The sequence below is a fragment of the Engraulis encrasicolus genome, chromosome 12 (genome assembly GCF_034702125.1).
Source record: "Engraulis encrasicolus isolate BLACKSEA-1 chromosome 12, IST_EnEncr_1.0, whole genome shotgun sequence".
In the NCBI taxonomy this organism is placed as follows: Eukaryota; Metazoa; Chordata; class Actinopteri; order Clupeiformes; family Engraulidae; genus Engraulis; species Engraulis encrasicolus.
In genome coordinates this window covers 18838362-18855861 of record NC_085868.1, presented here as the reverse complement: position 1 = coordinate 18855861, position 17500 = coordinate 18838362, and the positions used below count along the sequence as shown (strand labels likewise).

Here is a 17500-nt window from a genome sequence, read left to right as displayed (position 1 = left end):
TTCCGCAAAGTTTTATAAATGAGGCCCCATGTCTTTTCAACGAGCTTTCTAAGGGATCAGAGACCCCTGTGGAGTGTACTGCTTCTCAATTACAACTGAAACCTGTTATTTCAGCTTGACTGTTAGTATAATTGCTTTAAAATGTGCTGTACAAAACAGTCAGAACATGGATGCATGCAAAAGGAAAGACAAAAAAGTCTTACTGTGTGAAAGATAATGGGATGGAACAATGGCAATATGACAAATACATTTGAAACATTTCTCTTTGATTAAAGTGTCTAACTTTTCTATCAAACAGGGCTGAACTGGCCATCTGGCATAGCGGGCATTTCCTGGTGGGCCCCGCACCCTTGTGGGCCTCTATTTTCAGAAATGAAAAAAAATAAATCTGCGGCACTAATTATGGGGTGGGGGGCTCCCTTTAATCCAAAGGTGACCAGGCCGTATTTCCCCCCCAGTTCAGCCCTGCTATCAAATGAAGGGAAAACATCCCTCACTTTGTGATCGACTTTGGACACTAACTATTTCTTCCAATAGGAAAGTGTGGACAGCCTGATTAGCAGGGCTGTCAAGGAATGCAATGTGATTAAACCATATTGCTGGAGTAGAGCCTGGCTAGGGGTTCTGGATCTCTGGACCTGTGCCCTCGCCATGTGCCAGGCCAGCTCGGGGGCATACACGCACACATTGGCACATGCCATGTCCATGAACAAGCTCTGGCAAGCCTCCATAAGCTGACACACACACGCGCACATAATACACGCACACACATGCACACACACACACACACACACACACACACACACACACACACACACACACACACACACACACACACACACACACCACACACACACACACACACACCACACACACACACACACACACACACAACACACACACACACAACATAAAACAGACACACACACACACACACACACGCGCACATAATACACGCACACACACACACGTACGCACATATGAACACCTGCACCCGCACCCGCACGCACACACACACACACACTACACACACTGGATTTCAGTGAGTGCCATAAGCTGCAGCAGTGGCCTGTGCCAGGGGGCTAGAGTGCCACCAGGTCATGACACAGTGCCAAGCAGATACAGTATAGAGGGCAGAGAAGAGGGAAGGCTGCCAGCAGAGTAGAGTGGGGGATGCCAACATTTAGGCAAACATCACTGAGAGAGATTGAGAGGGGGAGAGAGAGAGAGAGAGAGAGAGAGAGAGAGAGAGAGAGAGAGAGAGAGAGAGAGAGAGAGAGAGCACACGAAAGAGATAAGCAGGAGAGTAAGAGAGAAAGATAATTTCAAATTAAGCGGGAAACTGGAAAGGAGACAAATGGAAAAGGAAATACATACCAGAAAAAATAAAAATACACATACATGGATAAAGAAAATGAAGGAATGTGACAAGGTTGAAGAAAAGGGAAGCAAGATGGAAAACAAAAGAAAGGCCAAGATTGAGAAGAGAAGGAGGGAGAGAGACAGGGGAAAGAAAACGAGAAAGGAGAGAAGAAAATGAAGCAAAAGAAAAATAACAAAAGACACTAGGAGACTATACTTGCCAGAAATTAATCAGGATTAGCCTGGTCACTGAGTCTGTAAGCTCCCTATGCTAACATTTACTGACTCATGCAGATAGTGCGAACATTAACTGCCTCTATCCACTCTCCCGCTGCTCACACACATAGCCAGTAAATACTGAAAACACAAAATGAGTAACGATGCTTGATCATTCAACAGTCTGACAGACACTTTAATTAACTCTTGTCTTCCACGGGTCGTCAGAGACAGCCAAGCCAAGCCGGCGAGCTATAATGCTACTCTCTTTCCATTAGCAACTCAGACGGCTATTGACATTTCAATAAGTAGACTTGGGACTGAAGTTCATTTGGGCCTTTGGAGGAAAGTCGTACATAACTTAGAAACCTCATAAAAGGATCAACAAAGGACTCTTCAGGATGGTAGGTATATAAAATGGTGCAGTGGCTTTGAATTGTTGAAGAGATTCTTTGTAAATCTTGTTTTAACGGAAAAAAGATCATAAGCCTCCCGCAGAAATCACATATGTTGGCAGTCAGACAAAAATGTGATAAACAGATGGGTATTATAATGGCCCATTTTTAGACCAAATCAAATTCACAAGACAAAAGAAGATGCATGTGGTTTCAGTTCCCCAGTGTGGGGTATAGAAAGTTAGCGGAGAGTGGCAAAATTATGTCTCTGCTATGAAGTGCACAATGTCACAATAACCTTAATCTTTTCTTCATACCCAGTGTGAGTTACTGGAGAGATCAAGAGAGGAAATATATCGTAAATACATAATATATCTTTAGGGGTGCTCAGCCCCAAGTGCTAACAGTGGTTCCTGAACAAGTGTTCCATGTTTATAGTAGAATTGGGACTCTACGAATCATCCCTCACTCAGCTTGCAAGTGCATCACAGTGGGCCAGACATCACTGGAAAGGAGAGGCTGGAGCACACTGCAGCTTAGTTTTCAAGACTTTATTCTGTGCACACACACAACTAACATTTCGGTGTTGCCACACCTTCTTCTTGGACTCTGAAGAAGGTGCGACAACACTGAAACCTTAGTTGGGTGTGTGCACAGAATATAGTCTTGAAAACTAAGCTGCAGTGTGTTCTATGTTTGAGATTTGAGATTTTGTAAAAATGGCCTTCAATTTTAAATAAGAGCTAACCCAATGAAGTACTATAAACACAAAATGAAATTTTACCTCTTTTGCACTAAATCTGACCTACTGGTAGTGTGTGGTAATGTGCATTTAATTTCATGAAATGCATATTACACCGGCGTCAAGTAAAGTGTTACTAAAAAAAACCCTAAACTAGCCCCTGATCGATACTGACCTTTGTGTCTCCTCGAGCCGTCTGTGTTTGCAAACATGACATGGCTGTCGTCTGCCCAGTAGAGCCTCCTGTTGACATAGTCGATGGCCAGAGCTGTAGGGTTGTACATCTCGGCATTGATGATGACGTCAGGAGAGCTGCCATCCAGGCCCACACGCCCAATGTATGGAGCCTCACAACAGTCAATCCAAAAAGCATGGCTGAAATAACAAAACACATCAGAATCACAACTGTACCTGTATACTGCACATTGACAATACTTGTACATAGAATACAGATTGCATAGTTTGTATAGAACACGCATGCATTTTAGGGGAACAGATAAAGAGAATGGGTCCTAAATACAGGCTGAAAAAAAGAGAAGTCAATATGCTCTGGGGAATGGAAAAAAACAGAAAGAGTGATGGTCCATACTCCCATACAGCACATCCACCGGCTATTGCAAGTAATTCAGGCCCCCCTGCAAGCTACCAAGAATGGGGCCCCGAACGAAAAAAAGAGGGAGGGGGCCCCGATTCTTCAAGTCAAGTGTCCATGTGGGCCCCCCGCCCTGTATGGCCCCCCCTGCCTCGCGGGGGCTGCAGGGGTATATTTTACGCAGCTGAGCACATAATTTAGCCCACAGTGACTGATATAGTGTACATGATGATATACAGGCTGAAACTTGGGGTGTAAATAATAATCAATTTGAATCAATGCATCGATACTATTAATTGTTATGAATCAATTTTTGTAATTATTGCAAGTCATTTTGTGAGGCATTTTATTTTGCTCATGTAGTAATAATAGTATGGACCACCATAAAGATACCCATACATTATGAAAAGCATGCAGATATTTCAGCTTTTGTTGATTTATTTTACTTTTCACATATAAGCCAAGCCTGTAAGGTACGCTAAAAAAAATATGAACCATTGATTTGAATCGAATCGAATTGAATCAAATCGTGGGGCACTCTTAAGTATCAAAAACAATAAAACCGTTGGATGAAGAAATCAATATAGAATCGAATCGCCATGAAGGCTGTGATTTACACCCCTAGCTGAGACCATCCCAAATATAACCAAAGGTGGACACACCTGTTAGGCAACAGAAAGTAAAAGTTCTGCCACATTAGTTGCAGGCAATTCAATTGAATGCGATAATCACAGTAAGCACACTCCGGCACAGAAGGAATATATATATACCACGTGGTTGGACTTCTACTCTGAATATAAAAAAAGTAAAGCCATGATGACAAATGCGAAAAAGCTTTTCAGAGCTGCACCAGATCATTAGGACTGGCTTATGGCCAGAGCTCAGCACTTCACCAAGTCCATGAATGCATCTGAATCAACCACAGAATGGATGAGGGAATGAATGCAGAGTGCTGCCTGCAAACCCCTGTGAACCTACATAAATGGGCTCTGCAAAGAAGGAAGGGGAGAGGAGAGAGAGAGAGAGAGAGAGAGAGAGAGAGAGAGAGAGAGAGAGAGAGAGAGAGAGAGATGAGAAGAGAGGGGAGAGAGAGAGAGAGAGAGAGAGAGAGAGAGAGAGAGAGAGAGAGAGAGAGAGAGATGATGATGATGACTCGTGCTAGTGAATGCAGAACGGTAAGGCCTTTACCCCCCTGTGGCATAAAAGTTCCCACCACTTGTCATACATAAGTCTTGAAAAATGTGATGTGCAGTCATAAGATGACAGTGGGTGAAACTAAGACGTCAAGCAACTTTTTTCCTCATGAGGATATGTTGTTGATTGTCGTACATGTTCCACAATACAGATATATAGTAAGTAATTAACATCTGGCATACAGTAAGTTGTCATTGGGCTAATAACAGTGCTGTTTGAGACAGATTAAGAGCATTGTACATGTACTCTGCATGTCCAGGGCCAGGGAAATTGGGTTTCACTTTACTTTATTTTTCAGGGCACTGCACATTAGTGAACATACATTCAAATGTAAATATGCCAGATTGTAGCAGAATAATATCTCATTTCCATCTAGTATCCAAAAAAGGGAGCCTCAATGTTCCCAAGTAGAAAAATTGAAAGCATAGACATACATTAATACACAAAAACACTGTTAGTGGAAGAAAGAAAGTACGAAAGAAAGAAAAGATACACACGCAAAGCCAATACACATGTTAATAAAAAGAAAGAAGCCTTAAAATAAGGCTGGTTGTATTAATGGTGTGTGTGTTTAGGACTCAAACACTAAGGAGCGTGGGAATGGGTAGTTGCTGAGAAGACTAAGAAGACTACAACAAATCCACAAATATGCATTACAGACATAAGCTCAGGCCAACAGGCTAATAGAGTACACGTAGAAGGCATTACACAGTGTTCTGTTAATTAGCCGCATCACTTACGCAGTCTGGATATCCAGGGCCAGGCTGACAGGGTTGCGGACCCCAGCACTGAGCAGTGTGGTGGGGTAGAGGCCGTTAGCCTTGGACACCTCCAGGGACTTCTTCTCTGCGTCGCACCAGTACAGGTTCTTCCCAATCCAGTCCACAGCCAGGGCGCTAGGCACTGAGCTCCTGTGGACTATCTAGGCAGGGAGAGAGAGGCATGGAGGGACACAGGCAAAACTGAAACGCTCCACTCAAGAAGCAAGAAAGAAATACTCAAACCATCAGACCATCAGAACAGTTTGCAGGACATTACACAGAAGTAGGACAGACGTCCACACACAAGAAAATACCTGGTTTAGGGATGCCAAAACCATCAATGTATTGAACTAAATAACATAAAAACATAAAAAGTTGCACCATCAATATGCAGTAACCAAAAGTCAAAAGAAAGATACATCATATCCTAGCTAGAAAGTCTTAAGTTAAAAGAAAGATACATCATATCCTAGCTAGAAAGTCAAAGTTAAAAGAAAGATACAGTACATAATATCCTAGCTAGAAAGTTACTTTGAGATACAGTAATTGTGCAGGCTTCCTGCAGTATGATCCAGATACTTAACAAAGATGCTAATTATCTTTTCTCCAAAGATTGTTCTTTTTTTTGCATCTATTGGCAAATCTTCCCTGCAAAGATAGAAACTTAACTTTACAGTTTCCAGGCTTTTAATATCTATTGCAACGGAGGACAACTAAAAAAAATAATTGCTAATAAGAGATGACTGGAGCAAATATCGAACAGAACGGTTGTCAGGCAAAACTAAAAAAAAGAACAATGAAAAGGACAAAATGCAAATTATAAAATGGTAAACACACATCGCGCTGCTTTTGAATTTTTCAGCAGTATTTAACTTCAAACATCTAGACCTAGATAGAGACAGGTAAAAACAAAGACAATGGAGGGAAAAAAGAATAATGCTGAACCCTGTTGTGCTGTAATATGGCTTGCTTTGCAGAACGAAAATGAAGACAGACAATCAAATGAATTAAAATAAAAGTTACAAATAAACACACACACACACACACACACACACACACACAATCCAGCAATCCAGAACCCCTGGTGTGTGATGAGCAGAGTTTTAATCACTTTGAGCTTCTCAACTCCACTTAAAAAAGAATCCCCCCAACACACACACACATACACACACACACCCTCGACGTGCTGTTAAAAGTAATGGGTGGCTCTGGGCACTGATTGAGGGAGACGCCAAGCCTCTCTAATTTGCAGCAAAACTGGCAAACTCCCTGCAGTGGCAACCAGTTAATGATGGGATGCGTTTACAACCGTGGTAGCGAGATGGAATGACTGATAGAGATGTCGGAAGACTGCTGACGGCTGAGAGATTAGGTGGGGTGGGGCAGGTGGTTGGAGACAGAACTGCTGATCTGAATGCTTAACTTTCCATTAACATAGGGTCACAGTTAACAAGGGCTACATGGCTATGAAGATGTTTATGCCGATGATGATGATGACGATGATGATGATGATGATGATGATAATGACGATGGTGATGATGATAATGAAGATGAAGATGACGACCATGATGATGATGATGATAATGAAGATGAAGATGACGACCATGATGATGATGATGATGAGGATGAGTAGTAGTAGTGGCAATCATAGTGTTGGTGACAGTGTATTTTGTAAGTGGCAATAGTTGTACTGGTTTTGTAAGTGGCAATAGTTGTCCTGATAGTTGTAAGTGGCAATAGTTTACTGGTACTAGTTGTACTACTACTACTACTACTACTACTACTACAACTACTACTACTACTACAACTACTATTACTAATAGTAGTAGTAAACTGCATTTACATGTATCATTTAGCAGATAATCTAAAAAGCGCTTTACAATTACTGCCAAGCAATGCACCGATCGGGCATAGCGGGAGTGGTATGGGGTTCATTTGCATTAAACCATGAAAACATTAGAAAACAATATTACTTCTTCAAAAAGTAAACCAACTAGGATATCCATCAGGCCGAATGTGCTAGGGGCTGTGGATCAGCAGAGTAACTCATACATATGGTATGGGAATACGAGTTTCAACCTTGAGATGCACTGTCTTGAAGAAATGAGGAAGGGAAAAAAAAAGTTTGAATTTCCCTAAACCCACACTGGCATGCACATTCTGTTTGAACTAGACACAATCCACAGATGTCTGAACATTCCGCAACACAACATACATATATTTTCAGTTGAGGGTCAAAGACTACTTTTTTTCTTTTTTTTCAGTGAATGGAGACCGAGCACAGCTGCCAAATATGTAGCCGGGGGGACACAATGCCTAACATATGCTATTCAAAAAGCTGGGTAAAATAAGCTTGGTTTTCAAAGTCTCACAAATCTTGACTATTTTTAAAGCATCAAGCATGTTTTTGCCATTACTGGAAACCACGTTTGTAGACACGTCTTTGTTCATGTCTATATAATATACAGTAGGCCTATGCATGGCAAATGATCAATAGAAATATGTTTTCAATATTGAACTTATTTTTAAACAACATATTTCTGTCCCATTACTGTGAAAACATTTACAACATGCTTTTCTTTCAATGTGTCCCTTCTGGACGCATCTATATCAATGGTCAATTATTGTACATTTGTTTCAGTGTCTGTTACAGCAGATATACCATATAACAGATCTGGATTCACCCCCTACGTCTGTGTTTTTTTTTTTTCTTTGTTTTCAAGAACACTGCTGAAGGCATCAGAACCACGAGCTGACACAGGACTGCTGGGACGGTGCAGTTGGCATGGAGATATAAACAAAGCAAACACATTTTGGATTCTTCAAAGTAGGAAGAGTTCGCTTTGAGGACAGACAGCCTTGTACATTTTTTGGCAAGGTCTTCTCTTAAACCAGCTTAATGAGGTAGCAGGAATCATTTTCCATCACTCCTGGGGGAGTCCACTCGACATGTTGGGGGGGGGGGTCATTGCTGATTTCACTCATGGCATAATAATAAATCCCATTTATTAAGTAGTAGTATTACAAGCTATGTGTCTAAAAACAGAAATGTGGTATCTACTAATCAAGGTTTATAACTGTGAATTTCTTATTGCAATATTTATCCAAATACACATGTATTGTGCGTGCCCATGTTTCATTAAACACCTTTGTCTCATGATGATTAAAGGTGCACATTGTAATATTTGTAGCTGTTCATTTCCAAAATTCATACTGCCCATTCAAAAATGTCTCATTTTTCATGAATACATACTTTGATCCATCATCATCAAATTGTAAGTATTCATTATAACTGGGAAAACTTTTCATACATAAAAAGGGTGATCTTTTCCATTGCCCTCCATTTTGAATTTCCAGGAATTTAAATATTGAGCTGCAAATCTCACTGTACTTTCCTCACACTAGTGGTTAGTTCATTATTTTGTATATATTCAAAAAAATATCAAATTTGGCACTAGACAGCACCGTTTCAATGAGTAGCTAGTTGCAATATATACTTTGGCCACCATCCTACACAGTGCCCCTTTAGCCAAACATCTCTACTCTGACACACTTCACCTGCCTTTCTTCTCTTCAGTTCTTGAAACTCTTTGGCTTTCAGCTTTCAGCCTTCAGCCTATAGCTGATGCTAACAGGATATGACGGTAAAGTGCGGTTGAAAAGAACAGCGAAGATTGCGATTGACCTTGCGTTTGACCTTGTCTCCGCAGAGGGCAGGCACATTACCAATCATGCATTGGGGCATTCTGCTGCTGCACTGTGCTGCACTGCACCGCCAGGGCTGGAATGGGGGAGATAGAGGGCCCGGCCACTTTTGGCTTAAAGGGCCCCCTCATAATTAGCGGCACAGAACTAACTCACCGAAGGGCCCCACACCCTTGTGGGCTCCTATGGTTTTTTTTTCATTGCTGTTAATAGGGGCCCACTAGGGTGCGGGGCACACCGGGAAATGCCTGCTATGCCAGATGGCCAGTCCAGCCCTGTGCACTGCACAACACTTGGTCTGTGCTGGTCTGGGGTTCTATTGTACCTTGAGGTCACTGCCATTCAATCGCATCCTATTTATCCTCCGTCCGCTCGGTCGGCTCGAGTCGATCCAATAGATGAATTCCTTTTTGTAGTCAAAGTCAATAGAGATGATGCTGTTCAGGCCCTGGAAAGAAGAAGAAGAAGAATGAAGAGGGGTGGAAAAAGGAGATTGGATTAGCTCTTTTTCTTTGCTTCCTTTATTTTCCATCTGTGTGTGTGGGGTGATGTGATGGGTCTTTTTTCCACCAACATAATGGTCTTGCAATAAAGGAGATGATGTTGTGAAGGATACACACTGGAATGAAAATAATGGAAGACTTTGTTAACAGCATCACACTTTCAGGTGTTGTTCTGAATAGAACAGAAAATGTGAAGTGTGTCAAAAAAACATGGGGTGAGAGACAAGCAAGGGAACTGCACAAACCCTTTCTGATATCAAGCATTGACTTCCTCACAGTCTGGATGATGATTAAATTGAAGCTTCAATGCGTATGAGTTTGCATACACTCCCATGTGCATGTGCACACAAACACACAGTGTTCACGCTAAAATTCTCACTGGTCGGACAAGTGGCCGGCTGTATTGCAGAATACCGGACATTTGGAATATCTAACGGACCTTCCCTCATATAGCCAACCACACACTCCCTAATGGGTCAAAGTGGCTAGTAAATTGGTCTTTTGTAGAAAAACTTAAATTTCACTAGTATTTGGCCAGTTGGCTGGTGTTAATTTAGAGCCCTGATTGTATGCACGGGGAGCAAACGTGCGCTCTCTTTCAGAGACCCGAGAGCTCTAACTGGAGAAAAAAAAAGCAGCCACCCAACGCGCATATCAGCTATCGACTGAAACCATTGTGTTTTGTCCGCAAAAGCGAAGAGGATTTCCCTACTCAAATTGGGTAACGAGGAGATGACTGTAATAGTAGTGCAGTAACAGAAACGATGCAACTGAAATTTGAACTGTATTGCGATGTGTTCCTGCGCTCTCAAAAGTAATGGAATTGACAAGTTCCGTACGACGCTCTATGTGGGCGTGTGAGTTATCCATTTTGGCCGGTGATGAAAAAAAGTTTTAATGCCCTGCATGCTCTTTCGCTGAGACTTCTCGAGAGCATCTTTCACTGAAATGTTTAATTTGATCCTCTACTGTTGCCTACTTGGCGATCCACCACCATTTTTCAGCAGAGGTAAAAGTGAAAGTAATTCCATGCTGCAATGCTGCCATGCTGCGCATGTCATCGAATTGAGTCCCACACAGCTGCCTTCGCAAATGGGCATGAAACGGTTTTGCAAATGCAATGCCCTTTGTTGTATTTACTGATATATTGGTAAAATGGGCTACAAAAAGCAGAATTGTTCCTTGACAGCAGCCAGCGTGAGTCAAGTGATTGGGAAGCATATAACTTGACTGGGGACAACGACGTGGGGATGAGAGCGCAAGCAACACTATTGTGTGCTGTTTATGACGTGTTCATTTAGGCTATTCACAATTATTTTCAGCTTTGTTCAGTTTCATATTACTGGTGTTTTGTAACATTCAGTATTTAAAATGAGCTGATATTATTTACTGATTAATTGTGGGCCTAGTCATTTTTGTCCGACATTTTGTCCGGTCACATTTTACTTTGCCGGTCATTAATGCATGCAAAACGGCCAATGTCCGGCCACAGCTGGCTAACGTGAACCTTGCACACACACACACATACACACACACACAAACACACATACACACACACATACACACACACACACAAACACACATACACACACACATACACACACACACACACACACACGCGTGCAGACTAACAGACATGAGCGCGCACACACACACACACACACACACACACACACACACACACACACACACACACACACACACACACATTCGCACACATGCGCACATGCACACAACTCAAACAGAACATTACCCATGCTGCATACGCAAGTCTGAGTGTCTGAGTGTCTCTCTGGAACCATAGCAGATGCATTGAAAGAACCCAGAATCTCAGAATCAGCACCCGAGGAGGCTTTACAATCACCACAAGCACACCAACCTCAACAATCATGTTTAATGCACCACCTATCTTACTGATGGGTTTTTTCATAGGCCTGTTTAAAACACCAACCCATCTTTTCACCTTTAAAAAAAATCAGGCATTGGCAGGTTGCCAGGTACTGTATGTAGGTACAACTTTGTGAATGAAAAAAAGGTGTTTCAGCATTTCACAGGGGAGGCTGATATGATCTGATGATGGTGAGCTGCTCCACGCTCACCTCAGACAAGGTGTGGAGAGATGAGGTGCAAAGGCAATACCAGGGGCCTCACCTGTTTTAAGAGGGTGTAATTGGAACCATCAACGCTGATCTTCCGGATCTCATGGTGGTCGGCCAGAATGAGAAACGGCTCCTCAGCTAGAGAGAGAGAGACAGAGACAGAGACAAAGACAAAGACAGAGACAATTTGCAAGAGAACTTGCACAAGTGTAAGTACATTGTTTACATAGAATGAGAAAAAGAAAGACAATGGCCATACAAATATAGTAAGAAGAGAAAGACACCAGCACATTTGTATTAGAGATAGTTCAGTACAAAAGAGTAAAACTTGGAAAAGGGGAAGAAATGGAGAGACAGAAACTTAAAAAGTACATCGGAAGAACTAAATGTAGTTAACCCTATCGCGCCGGATGCATCATATATGTCTCATCAAATTCAAAGCCCTCTCCACGCTGACACACAAAAAAATCGATCTGAAAAACATCCTGCGTGTCATTTCCAAACGTCCTGCAGTACACGGAAACCGCCACAAGAGAGCAGCGGTCGACAACAAGTTGACCACAGCTCGGCGAAAAACAGGAAAATGGGGTAGAAGCGGTTTCCCTGACCGACGCTGAGATTTCGTCAAATTGCATAAGGTTTGTGTACAAATTTCCGAAATATAACTCTACATCCTTTAATTTGAACACTTGCTTTGTGCAATTAAGCAAGGAAGAGTTTATATTTTTACACCGTGTTGCAGAGAGATCGTGCTAAAACTGATGAGACATATAAGCACCATCCGGCGGTGGCAGGAAGTCAGCCATCAATGCATTTGCTCCATAGGGAAACTTACAAAGCATACCACGACGATCGTTTAACAAAACACACAAGTTGTTTTACTTCAAGACAAAGATATTGCCTTAAGAAACAGGTTTTACTTGCAATTTTGAAAATGCAATGCAAAATGTTGAAATTATGATCTCGTAAAAAATGCATTGAAGTGAATGGAGAAATGGTCCAATTGTAGTAATGGACCCATATATTCAAATTACACATCAAAAATGAATAATGATCTATATTACACTCATAAATAGGTTGTTGAGCATTCGATCAGCTATGTTTTTACATAGATTTTAAAAAATTACCCAACCAGGCTGTGGGAAATGTAAAATATGGTCCTGCTAAAACAAGGATAGGCTTTAAAAAATGGCAGGATCTCACTAAATATTTAAAGATAATCCTCAAATTGAATTGTCTGACAACTTTTTTAAATTAAAAAAAAGTTGTAAATGCATTAAAAGTCATTTTTCAATGGTCATGAAATTGGAATTTTCATTCATTAAAAGCCTGATGCATCATATATGATGCATTAAATATCTCAGCGACCTTAACAAAATTTTGATTTTTTTTTTTACATTTCTTATAAGGGACCAATATTGAAGCAAATTCCAAAAAAATAGAATTTTCTCTCATTGCTTTCATGGTTCAGGTTTCACAGGGTTAAAAAAAGAATAGGGTTACACTTGATGCCGGCGTCATACGTATGACATAATAGTGCCATTATAATGTCAAAACAGTGTCATAACAGAGTCATGAACGAGTCATAAACATAATTTCAATGGCGTAAACGTTTTAGGGTTATGAAAAGTTGATATCGTTAGGCCTGTCTTTCACTTTCACTTTCACAAATTTCACTTAATGACAAAGCCATTACATGTTCATGACATTGACACAATGTTTATGACATATGCATGACTGCACTATGACAATGTTATGACACTGTTATGTCATACGTATGACGCCGGCATCTAGTCAAGTGTTACCAAGAATAGTAGGAAAAGACAAATCAACAGCCAGTGTTATCGCCCTTCACTACCAGTCTGGTCCCTAACAACCCATACAAGCCCCTAACAACCACAGCCACATGCTTTAACAACCACAGCGCTCCCTAACAGCCAAGCCCCGGCGACGACGTGTGATATTTTGGGCACAAAATTAAGTGGTACAGTGCATGCCAACACCTCATGCCACACACACACACACACACACACACACACACACACACACACACACACACACACACACACACACACACACACACACACACACACACACACACACACACACACACACACACACACACACACACACACATACACACACACACGGTGGCCTGAGCCATAATGAGGGAGGATAATACCCAGTCTGCTGAGGCGTGGGCATCATCTGCACACCATGGCAACACACATCACATCGCCATGCCAATAGCTCGCGGCCGGCTCACTTAATGATCCCGGCTGTCAATCAACAACCCTCCACCTGAGCTGCACTCTGAGAAATTGGATGTAGATATTACTCTGTCTGAGTGTGTGTGTGTGTGTGCGTGTGTGTGTGTGTGTGTGTGTGTGTGTGTGTGTGTGTGTGTGTGTGTGTGTGTGTGTGTGTGTGTGTGTGTGTGTGTGTGTGCGTGTGTGTGTGTGTGTGTGTGTGTGTGTGTGTGTGTGTGTGTGTGTGTGTGTGTGTGTGTCTGTGTGTACGTGTGCGTGTGCGAGTGTGTGTGTTTGCATGGGTCTTACAGGAGCAGACCACAGATGGTAATTACTGTGACACCTGTTTCCTGCTACACAACACTGTCCCAAATGCCCCACAGAAACAATGGCCTCGCCACACTCTGACACAGCTCCCCTCCTATGTGTATGAGGGGGCGTATGGCTGTATACATGTGTGCAAGTGTATGTATGTGTGCGCACATGTGTGTGCGTGTGTTTACGTAAATAATGGTGGATGGGAGCACTAAAACACAAACACACAAAATCATGCATAAAATCGCGCCAATAATTTTTGGTGCTTGCTGCTTCTTCCCCATCACACACACACACACACACACACACACACGCGCGCGCACACGCACACGCACACGCACACGCACACACACAGATACAGTGTAAATGGATGAAACAAGTTGAAAGCTGGTAAGACCGAAAAACTATTTATAAAATCAAAATTGGTTGTTACTGTGCCTGAGATGATCCTGCAGCTGTCTCCAGGTGTGTGTGTGTGTGTGTGTGTGTGTGTGTGTGTGTGTGTGTGTGTGTGTGTGTGTGTGTGTGTGTGTGTGTGTGTGTGTGTGTGTGTGTGTGTGTGTCTTAAGCATATTTGTTTACCTGCGTGTGTGTGTTCAAGTGCGTTACCTGAAGTGGATCTGCAGCTGTGTGGGTTGGCGGCCGTGGCCTCATACCCGTCTGCACAGAGGCACTTGTAGGAGCCGTAGGAGTTCACACAACGCTGACTGCAGGGGAAGCCTAACAGACACTCGTCTATGTCCATACACGTCTTGCCATCGTTCTTCAGGTAGAAACCTTTCCAACATTTACACTGCACATAGGGACACAAAGAGAGAGAGAGAGAGAGAGAGAGAGAGAGAGAGAGAGAGAGAGAGAGAGAGAGAGAGAGAGAGAGAGAGAGAGAGAGAGAGATAAACACACAAAACAGGTGAAAAACTTAATTTCTGTCTGAAAAACATGTTCATCTAGTTTCTGTTTTTAACTTTTCAATGACCGCTTTGAATACAAACCCAAAACCATCCAACATATTTCTACAGAGGTAATTTAATTTACTGGGAACACATTCTTATTTTTGTTCACATTCCTTTTCCTCATCTGTGGGTGAGTAATGATGTGTCAACCAGTCTCTTGTATCCTTTGACCTTTGAGTTTAATGAACAAGCATCTTTTTCCGAATGACATCTGGTTCAACAAAAGGAGAGTCAACGGAGGAATTCAGATATGAAATTGCAATTTCTATAGCAAAAAATAATCAACTTTGAAGATTCAAAGTTTGACAAGTCTTTTTCAGACACTCCCACATTTCTTTATTCAATAAACACCGTTTTAGAAAGTCATCTCTCACCCACCAGTGTACTAGTTAGTCACAAAGGTGCTGTCAAAGACTTGTTTTTGTACAAACCATATTCAGTACCTCAACCTTTCAAAGGCTGAGAAAGATTCTGAGCAAGTTTAACAAAGAAGAAAATACGCACATCCGTCTCAGTGGGTGCAGGACTAGTTAAGTCACATGAAAACTGAAAAATATCTGAAAAAGTCTGCACATCAAGCTCCTGTTTCTCTCATTTTAATATAGTGGATGTCTGATGAACAGTAAAAACCTGAAAGGTCACTATATTAAAATAAGAGACACGGTAGCTTGGTGTGCGAACTTTATTTTTCAGTTTTCAAAGATTCTGAGCAAGCCAGAGTTCACGAGTTTTGCCGTCGAGTGCTTGGTGTACAGTAGGCATTGGCAAAAGGCATATGTGGCACGTTAGCTGGTCCTCGGCCCTGGGATGCTTTAAGCGGAGATCAAGCGGGATGAGAACCGCTTCCACACCCTAAGTGTATAGGGGAAGTGTAGCTGGGTGATCTAGTGAAAAAGAGGAGTAGGGCAGGTGGTTGGACAATTCGGACAGCCTTTGCACGTGACAGGTGAAATAGGGAAGGAGGAATTTAAATTTCCGAGAAGGTGGGAGCTAGTAATGACAGCTGTCAATCACTCACTGACTTTCTCCAGAATTACTTTTATATATAAACAACTTTTGTCAATGCCAAATTCAGAAACATAAAATCTCTGTCGCAAATTCCAGCCAACAACCAGTAGTCACAGTAGACCGCAATGAGCATATAACAAAGGTAGATCAACTTAGCCAGGCCACGCCCTCCTAGTGACACAACACCTTCAGCGTTGCTTCTAGTCAGGCCAGGAGCAATAAGATATCGTTTCTGAGCTCCGTATAAATGGGGAACTCCTCCCATTCTTTTAAGGTAGCAAACAACCAGTAGCAAACCAAGGGAGGCAGTTCAATGATGGCGTTTGGGACACGTTAACTGTTATGCTATTGATCAGACCACGTCTCGAAGAGGTTTAAAAGTGATGATAATCAGTTAAGATAAGATCAACTACTGAGTGGAATCACCCAAGTTAGAAAGACAACGTGGTATATAACAGGGCTTGACACTGGCACCTGCCAACCGGCCAAATGCTGGTAAAACTTGGCTGTGGCTAGTAATATTTTCAGTGTCACTAGCCAATTTGGCTGGCAGCTTATTCCTTGGTATGACATAGGTATCAAAGGAGCCTATATTCTGTTTGTTCCTTGTGTATCAATTGTTTGTATTTAAGTTCAAGAAAAAGCACAGTAACACAGTGTCTATTTGTTTGATATACTTCCATGTAGAAAGCTATACACTCATCTTACTTTAGTGCATCATCTTCTGAGGTTAGATGTACTGTGATAAAGGGGGGAAAAACTATATAAAAGCTGTGGCTAGTGGAATACCTGAATGGCTAGTGACTCAGGAAATCCACTAGCCACAGTGGCCGGTGGGTGAAAAAGTAAATGTTAAGCCCTGGTATATAATATTAACTTTTTCATGGAAGATGATGCGAGACGTGTGTGTGTGTATATGCGTGTGCGTGTGCGCGCGCGTGCGTGTGTGAGTGTGGTGTGTACGTGTGTGTCTGTGTGTGTGTGTAAACATTTGACTGCTCATGTATTTCAACTGTCTAGACTAGTCATGCTTGCTTTCATGGGACTGATGTTTCATGTTTCTCAGAAGACTAAACGAAGGACAGATGTGTGCTGATCCCATCTTTCTCTCTCTCTCTCTCTCTTTGTTTTGTGTGTGTGTGTGTGTGTGTGTGTGTGTGTGTGTGTGTGTGTGTGTGTGTGTGTGTGTGTGTGTGTGTGTGTGTGTGTGTGTGTGTGTGTGTACGTGTGTGCGTGTGTAGACTGATACTATGTCTTTGCTCGTTTCTCCTCCAATATTTTCTCAAACAGCAAGCATGGCATTAACATTTCCGGGGTAATGTGGTAATGTGTGTTTGACTTGGGCACTAACCCCCTTTTAATGAAAGTATTTGTGTGTGTGTGTGTGTGTGTGTGTGTGTGTGTGT

At 42.1% G+C, this 17500-nt stretch overlaps 1 protein-coding gene across 1 annotated transcript in view; it reads right to left on the bottom strand.

The window, feature by feature from the left end:
- The window catches only part of LOC134459383 (low-density lipoprotein receptor-related protein 1B-like), a 628069-nt gene that overhangs the window by 219005 nt on the left and 391564 nt on the right, over positions 1-17500 (bottom strand). Inside the window, exons 56-60 of the mRNA XM_063211727.1 lie at positions 14743-14926; positions 11622-11707; positions 9293-9415; positions 5242-5423; positions 2891-3090 (exon numbers count right to left, since the gene is read on the bottom strand). Of these exons, the coding sequence (XP_063067797.1) occupies positions 2891-3090; positions 5242-5423; positions 9293-9415; positions 11622-11707; positions 14743-14926 (775 nt within the window). The remainder of the gene's footprint in view (positions 1-2890; positions 3091-5241; positions 5424-9292; positions 9416-11621; positions 11708-14742; positions 14927-17500) is intronic.